This window comes from Gossypium hirsutum, chromosome D10 (genome assembly GCF_007990345.1).
Source record: "Gossypium hirsutum isolate 1008001.06 chromosome D10, Gossypium_hirsutum_v2.1, whole genome shotgun sequence".
Taxonomy (NCBI): domain Eukaryota; kingdom Viridiplantae; phylum Streptophyta; class Magnoliopsida; order Malvales; family Malvaceae; genus Gossypium; species Gossypium hirsutum.
In genome coordinates this window covers 9,570,918-9,579,261 of record NC_053446.1, presented here as the reverse complement: position 1 = coordinate 9,579,261, position 8,344 = coordinate 9,570,918, and the positions used below count along the sequence as shown (strand labels likewise).

Below are 8,344 nucleotides of genomic sequence, written 5' to 3'. Positions count from 1 at the left end.
AATATGTGGAGAAGTCTGTCTACTTGAAGCTTTGATAGTTTAGTGAAGCACTTGTGAAAAAATAGAACTACCTTGGTAAATATGAAAAATAATATTAGAAGATTTGTGATCTAATAAGATATGATTTTGCAATCTTAAAGGATTGACAATCCTTTTAGAATCTCAGTTGTAGATAAGTTTTAATACCGACCGTTAATGTAAATTAATTTATACCATTGATTTTGGGAGTTCAACTATAAATAGAGACTTTCCCTTCTTTGTATTCTTTCTGGAGTAATAAAATAATTTAAGAGCATTTACTCAAACACTTGGCATGCTTTTCCTCATGTTATTTTTTGTTCTTCGTTGCTCATTTGTTTTGAGTTAGATTAATTTAGATAAACTTAAAATAAAAAAATTTGTCTAAAACCATACGAATTGCGAGACTAAAATGACACTGGAATGAAGTTGAAATCATGTTTTTTTAAAGCTAATTGCTTATGAATGAATATTCTTATTAAAGAAAACGTCAAACATGTACAATTATGTTTTATATTTGTTTAAGGAAAGTATTTGGCTATTCATGACCCTTTAATTAATTTATTATCTCGATGTGTTTATTATTGGGTTCTTAAAAAAGTTTATTTTTAAAATATTATTTAAATTTAATTTTAATAGTAAATGTCTCTTAGGATATTATTACGGGATATTATATATTTTTTCATATATTGTATACTTCCTATTCCTACGTGATTACTGCAGTATACTCTTGAGGTCAATGAAGATTGAAATGGATTACTCTATTCTTGTCATGGTATCAAGAGCCTAAGTTCCCCTTTTATTTATTTTTTTCTCCAAGTCAATGACAGGTGGCGATTATACTTCACCATCACCATTACCACCACCGCCTAAAATTGAACCTAACTCTCCGTTTTTCTTATTACTCCTATTCGATTAAAGCTCGACAATTTCGATGATTGAGCTTATGCTATTTGTGTTGCACTATCTTTGTGTCTTTTGAATGCACTAGATGATGAATTGGTTAGTATGAATTATCCAAGGACTACTGAAGAAGTGGTAGTTCCAGGAAGGGTAAAGGATGCAATGAGGAATCAGTGTGTGTTTCAGATTACCCTTTGATTTGGTCATCTGTTTTTGTTGTTTTCTTGCTCCATTTAAGTAAAAGGGCCGAGGTGATAAATACGTTTTCTTGGTTTTTGGCTGAGGCCGAGTATAGGTATATGGCTTCTATCACTTGTGAGCTCAAGTGGCTGAAGACCTTGCTATTGGGCTTAGGTGTTCATCATCCTAAAGCTATTTCTTTTTTGATTGTCAATCTGCGTTGCATATTGCAATTGAAGTGGATTGTTACTTGGTTAAGGATGCAATTTAGGATGGGTTGATTGCACCTTCTTATGTTTCGAGCGTCGTTTAGTTGGTTGACATTTTTACAAAGGTGGATATTATCTTTTAGGGATATCTAAATATATTGTATATCTTTTAGACATATATTTAAGAATATATTATATATCTTTCCATATATTTAAGAATATATTATATATCTTTTCTATTCTTACGTGACTATTGCAGTATAAATATTATATATACTCTTGAGGTCTATGAAAAAAATTGAAAGAAATTACCCTATTCTTGTCACTCTAAAATACTAACATATTTTTTAGACGGATAAAGATTGAACATATATTGGATAGACTTAGAATTAGACCTAAGTCTTTAATGGCTTTGCAAGAGGAAAGTGAGCTGTAATAGCGTTGAAGCTTGTGCTTCACATTGTTCTTCAATGCTTAAATAATGATGAATTTAAGAGAAAATAAAATTGGAGATTTAGGAATAGTAAGAGCTGAAAAATGGAGAAGAAGAGAATAGAGGAATACCTCACTTTTATACCTTGAAGGTGAATGTCCTTCATTCCATAGGTGTGTGTTGATGGCTAGCATGCCGTTAGTTTTCTTGCCAATGTCTATAAGCCTCACAGATGATGTAATTCTTGCATTTGTTATGAATTGGTATAAGAAACTTGTTGCTCAAATTAGTATTGTAATTGTAGTTTTAGTATTAAACTACAACTCTTTGTTTATGAATGATTTGGATTAATCATTTGCTTTGCTTTGGGATTTGCATTATCTCATAGTCCAAAAAGTGGGCTCTTGTCCTTCTTACTCGAAATATAACTATTCAGTTTATTTACATAATATTTCATTAAAAGAAATCGAATATTAGCATTTACAACAATTTCTCTAGGATACCCTTTATAATCTCAAAAAGTAAAAAAATTGGGTCACAAATTCTGTCTTTATCTTTGCTAGAAAAGAAAAAGGCACAGCAATCAACCATGTAAATTACCTTCACAACCATCTTCATAGAAGCACAGGAACAAATTTTATAACTAAACTATGAGTTGGAATGCAATAATAATAAGTTCAACTGTAATAAATGCAAGTATATCTCTTTAATTAATATATGAAAAATTTTAATCGTAGTTAAGATGGTACATTACATCCCTCTGAATAAAACCACCAAATATATGAGCACTAAGCTCAATGAACTATTTTACTTGATATAGGCTCAAAAGTGCAGCAAAATTTGCAGCTAATGTGAGGGACTGCTTAGAGAGCAAAATTCGTGGAGCAAACCGATATAAAACAGGCATATCACCACTTTCATTCTGGCAAGTGAGTACTTCAGATTTTCAGTGATCCGAAGCCCGAGGAAGACGAAATGAACCAGAAGCATATAGCATCTGATAAACTGGCCGTATTCTAATTGTTAAAATCAAGCTCAAGAAGCTACCTAGACCACAGAGGCCGGCTAAAACAAAGAAAGTGAGCCTGAAGCATTCAGGTCCCAGGCAGGTGGAACTTCCTTGCTTAGCAGCTTCAGCATCATAAACATAACCAGCAAGCAGACCTGAGAAAAGAAGTGCACCTACAGGATTTCCTAGCAGCATAAAGCTGTAAATGATACCAAAATGTTCCAAGCCAAAAAGTTCAGATGCTGTAGGAACCATGAGATTATATTGAAATCCATAGCAGATACCAAGCAAAGCAGTTGAAACATAGAGGGTACCACTGAAAGCTAATGCATACAGAACAAATGCTATGACCATAACTATTAGCGTGCAGGCCATCCACAATGTTCGAGGAATGGTTCTCGTCCTGCAAGAACACAAATCACTTAGAATAATGACTTGTAAACAAGGGAAACTTTTAATATAAACTACTAAGTCTAAAGTCCATGACTGGAACAAAGTTTGGATAGAAGTACTAGGAACATTTCCAAATCTTCAACTCAACCACCAACCTAAGACACTGTTCCTTTCAAAAAAAATGTGCATGGACAAGGAATCATGACAACAAAAAATAAGAGAATTTAGTAGTTCTCGCTCTGGTGTTGAATGATTACAGAAAAGGGAAACAAGATATTTAGTGAATCAAAATTTTATAATGAGAAATGACCTGACAAAGTGATCTGAAAGAGCACCCGAGCCAAGACGACCAACAAAATTGCAGAAGCTAAAAAGAGAGAGCAATATTGTTGTATTCTCTACTCCAAATGCAAGTCCGATTTGAGCCAAGTTATTGAGAACAGTAACACCAGAACCAACTCCAAGAAAATATACAATCCAAAGAAGCCAAAAATCAGCCTTGATAAAAGCTTCACGAAACTTGAAGTCCTCCCCCCTCCTGGGTCTTCTTTTCTTCTTCACTGCCCCCTCTCCCTCAGCAAGAAGAGTTTCCACATCCGAGGCGTATTCACTTTCAAAGAAACTTCCAAGATTTGAGGTTGATGAAGATGGAGACAACAAAGGAACTGACTGACTAGGAGCACCTTCTTCCTCAGCCAAATGCTCTGTTGAACCTGCCAAGGGTGTAATTGTCTCTGCATTGGCTCGAAAAAGTGTCATCTTGATTGGAATTCCAAGAGGAGAAAGCAAGAAGAGAAGTACAATAGCAAGTAGTACATATGAAACAGCATCACTTAGAGAAACCTTGTCATATATAATTGTTACTGTGAGAAGATAGATAGCAAGCAAGACACTAGCGGCTTGGGTAAAAACAAAGTGGACATGAACTGAAGAGTCTTCTCCAGAAGGAGGAGTGCAAGGGCGAACAAAGTACATCATGGCCAAACATATAACTGGAATTCCAAGAGTAAGGAACAGCAGCAGTTTCGAAGCAGATTGTTCAAGCAGCAAGCTGTATAATACAGTATATACAGCAGCACTGATCCCAGAATAACCTTTGAGGATGCCAGCAACAGTACCCCTACTGAGGGGGAAATTTCTCATGTTAGTTACTAGCACTGCTGTGCTAAACCATGCATTACTATTAGAGGCAACCACAAGTGCGATCCATAACTGCCATGGCATGGAACATGGGTCAAGTAAGTATATAAAACATAAAAAGAGAATGAGAATGAGAGAAACCAATAACTGTAAGCCATACTTTTCAAAACCATCTGGTGGGAGACGCTAACAAAAACAAAACTTTAATGTTACTTTGATATTTTCTTAGGGGTATCCATCAACAGCCACACATCTCTTCACATTCCAAACGAGACTGGGAATAAATAAGGAACATAAAATCCCATTTGAGAAAATGACCTATGAGATGCTTACTAGCAGCAACAGAGCTACTATTTTAACTTTCTGCTACATCAAAGTATGAAGAGCAAGAATAAATAGGTAGTGAAATAATTTACTAATTACAGGTTTGGAAATGCTCCAGTGAAGACCTAGGAATATCAGTAAATTGCTTGTAGAAAACACAAAATGAAACTGATCAACCAACAGTTAATACCAACATAACCAGACAAGAGAAGTGCCAGATTGGCATGAGTTTAAGATCAAAACTTAAACAAGGTTAATTTCCTCCATCACTTATCTTCTTCTAAATCAACCCGTACTTCTTATTGTTTGGATGGTACGAGTGATCCAAAATGCTCTCGGTAATCTCCAAGGAGAACAGTTTGAAGTAGAAAATCTGGAAAGATTTTCCACTGAAGAAAGCAGGAAACACGGAAAATGGAGGTGGGGGAAAGAAAACACTTTTGTACAAGAAATGCATACCTTCAGAAATGAAAAATAGAAACCAAAATCAGAGGATTGTAATACCAATTTATGTGACTTAAAACAATATGATCATCATATCATTAGCACTCATTAACACTTAGGTGTGCTTGGTAGAAAATAAAATTTGAGCGTGCTTGATAGGAAAAAAAGAAAGAAAAGAAGAGAAAACAAAATAAGAGAAATGATCCTAGTGTGTAAAAACAAATCATTTCAATTTGAAATGATGAGAGAAAATGAGATAGAGATATACATTTTTCAAAGGTTTCTTTTTTTTTTTTCCTTCTCATTTTTCAACTCTATCAGCTATAGATGAAAAAAAATACGACAAAATATATTGTTCTTTCTATTTCTAGTCTTTCAATTTTCCACCTTTCCAATTTTCTTTTCATTATACCAAACAAAGCCTAAGATTAGAACTACACAAGTTGCTTGATTCTGATTGCTAATAATCTTCTCAAGAGACTCATAAAACTATAAGCTCGTAATCATAATTCTGCTCTCCAAGATTTACTGAAGCCTGTAAGTACCTTTGTCCCTCCACTCCCACCCAACACATACAAAAAGTTTTTGAATGATTTCTCCTTTGTTAGTGGATGAACAAAAAAAAAAAAAAAACACTTTTTGAGGCCATGAGATAAGAAGAATACCAACCAATCTAAATGTTTAAAAGAAAACAATTAAGAACTTGGTGATATTTCAGGAGGCTTTCAGAAGAGAATTTATCTACCATTAATAAAGTATTCATTCCTCACCAACAACCAATATTGTAAACCATGAGGAAGAAAACAACATTGACACTTAAAAATGCATAATACAGAATCAGAAACCATAAATCCAATACTGCAAACTGGTAAGAATCTCTAGGCTGCTTTTTCAGGCAGGTATAAAGGAGGGCCTACTTATAGATAAGCTTCAGGCTTAAAGCATCAAGACACAAAGATATAATTGATCTGCATATTGCAAGACAGACTGGATATAATTTTGCTTGAAGTCATTATTACATAAGTTGATGAGCTTGGTATCAGGAACAATAGCACCAAATCATATTACTACTCAAGTATTCAAGTGCAGGTCATAAAACTCTTTTTCTCCCAACTTTATGAAGCAATTCTTCTGGTGGAGGACAGTGGACAGATTCATGGTCTTCCGTGAGCTATTAAGATTAGATATATTTGTTGTCATTCATGGGGCATCACAGTGTTTGAACAAGCTCCAAAGGAAACATATAAAGCAGATGATTTTCCTATATCATAGCAATCCCATCTCACTTTAGCTGGTTCTATCACACCATATACAAACTAAACTAAGATTTCCAATAATAGTAATAATAATAAAATAATGGAATATCATGATTAAACAGTCCTCATGAAAACCTTATGGAGAAACAACCAAAAAGCAATTTGTAAAACCAATCCAATTAAGAAGAATTCACATAATTAGACAATAATTTCAAATAGATAGACAACTGATAATAGAACAAATTTTAGACAACTGATAATAGAACAAATTTCAGTATAACTAATAATAAATAATAAAATAAAAACCAACGGCTAATGTCATATAAAACTAAATTTAAAACTTAAACCCATAGAATTGAAACCATGAAACATGTGATGTGAAGACTTACCACCCAGTAAGGCAGAGGATGAATAGTTTGGCTAACATCAAGCCAGATAACACCATATCCCAAGAAACAGGCAAAGACCCCAACAAGCAGCACAGTCCAAGGAGGGAAACGATTACAGGCAATACCAGGGAGGAGTCCAACACTTTCTCCAATATCATTTGCTACTCCCAAGAACGTGAGCTGTTGCTGACTGAACCCCGACACCGATTTCAGAGCAGAAGAATAGAGTGTGAAGTTGGTGGCGTTCCCAGCTGATATCTGAACCCAAAAAGCAGCTGCCAACCCAACCCATGGTGGTCTGCTCCCCGCTTTCAGCTTCAATTTTGCCATTTGCTAATCGCTATTGTTGAAGAGCTACTTTTTCTTGGTTGAACTTGTTTGCTGATGTTGTAAGTGGCGACGATCGCATATATAAAAGATTAAAGAAACAGAGCTGTTTTCAGAATTTATTACTACCACCAACTTTTTCCTTTTAAAACAAAAATAATTACTAGACTAGTAGTATTTTTTTTTAAGATTTTCAGAGATTTTCAATATAAATTTACACATGGATTGAAAAGTCCTTCGATTAAAATAACTCAATCATTCCCTTTGTCTTGTTCTTACTTTCTTTTCTTATCTACCTACACGTTCAGACGTTGTTGTAGCTTGAGATAAAGGAGACAATAAGATAATTAAAGGCATTTGTGATTAGGCAAGGTGGGTTATTATTCCTCTAAATCCAAATTTCTCTGTGAAATTTACGAGGGTTTAATTTATATTTGAAATTTAATATTTCTATTTTTATTTTTTTAGAGAATTTTATTTTTGTATTTTTGGATTTTAAAATGTTAATCCAATAATTAATATTATTAATTTTGTTATTAAATCGAAGTTCATTAAAACATTAATTTTTTTGTTATATGATTATCAAGTGATTTTTTTTTAAAATTTTATAATGTCATACTAATGAATTTAATAGAAGAATTTTAACTATGTTAATAATTTGACATAAATTTTAACATTTAAAAAGTTAAAGGGGCTAAATTCTTAAAAATAAAAATAAAAGAACTAAATTTCAAATGTAGAAAGAGTATAAGAACTTGAACATATTTTAACCCAAAAAATTATAGTGACCAAAATAAATTTGAAAAAAAAGATGTTAAGATTGAACTCGAATTTTAGACATGTTTTTTAATTATTTAATTTAATATTTAATTTTAATTTATTTGTACATAATTTAAATTATATAAAAATTAAATATATAGTACTATGTAATGTTATAATGTCAACATTAAATAAAAATGTTTTAAATTGAAAGTTGCATGCGAACAACGTAACTATTTGATTGAAAAATATGTTGAAAATATTTCTAAATTAAAAATATGGTTGGGATCTTTGAAATTTTACATTACACACCAAAAAAAAAAAAAGAGGAAAAAGTTATGGACTAAAACTCGTGTTGGGTTTAAGTATTGGGTTATATTTGATTGGGCTGAATCGTAGGTATGGGAGAGTTGAGTAAAACGGTGCGTAGAGCAAGGTTTAATGAAACGCATCGTTTGGTTATAATTTTAGTTTGCAATTTTATTTCTTTTCATCCCTTTAAAATCAGTGTAATAGCAGTGTCAGTTATGGAATGAAAACTGTTATTCACACTAATTTCT

The 8,344-nt window shown here is 32.9% G+C and overlaps 1 protein-coding gene across 2 annotated transcripts; it reads right to left on the bottom strand.

Annotated features, from left to right (window-relative positions):
* Nucleotides 1-2,430: 2,430 nt before the first annotated feature.
* On the bottom strand, nt 2,431-7,330 carry LOC107914146 (protein NUCLEAR FUSION DEFECTIVE 4). Of its 2 annotated transcripts, none has more exons than XM_016842937.2 (3): nt 6,699-7,330; nt 3,456-4,357; nt 2,431-3,155 (listed from the first exon to the last, which is right to left on the bottom strand). In XM_016842937.2, exons 1-3 carry the CDS (start codon nt 7,026-7,028, stop codon nt 2,690-2,692), a joined length of 1,698 nt encoding a protein of 565 aa, XP_016698426.2. In that variant the 5' UTR covers nt 7,029-7,330; the 3' UTR covers nt 2,431-2,689. The 2 variants fall into 2 exon arrangements, with proteins under 2 accessions (XP_016698426.2, XP_040958993.1); XM_041103059.1 differs by having other exon boundaries at nt 3,456-4,268; nt 6,699-7,287.
* Between the last annotated feature and the right edge of the window lie 1,014 nt (nt 7,331-8,344).

Coding starts and splice junctions, on each gene's coding strand:
- LOC107914146 (XM_016842937.2), bottom strand. CDS start 7,028: ATGGCAAAATTGAAGCTGAAAGCGGGGAGCAGACCACCATGGGTTGGG. Junction 4,358..6,698: donor ATCCTCTGCCTTACTGGGTG/GTAAGTCTTCAC, acceptor ATGCCATGGCAG/TTATGGATCGCACTTGTGGT. Junction 3,156..3,455: donor CTTTCAGATCACTTTGTCAG/GTCATTTCTCAT, acceptor GTGTTCTTGCAG/GACGAGAACCATTCCTCGAA.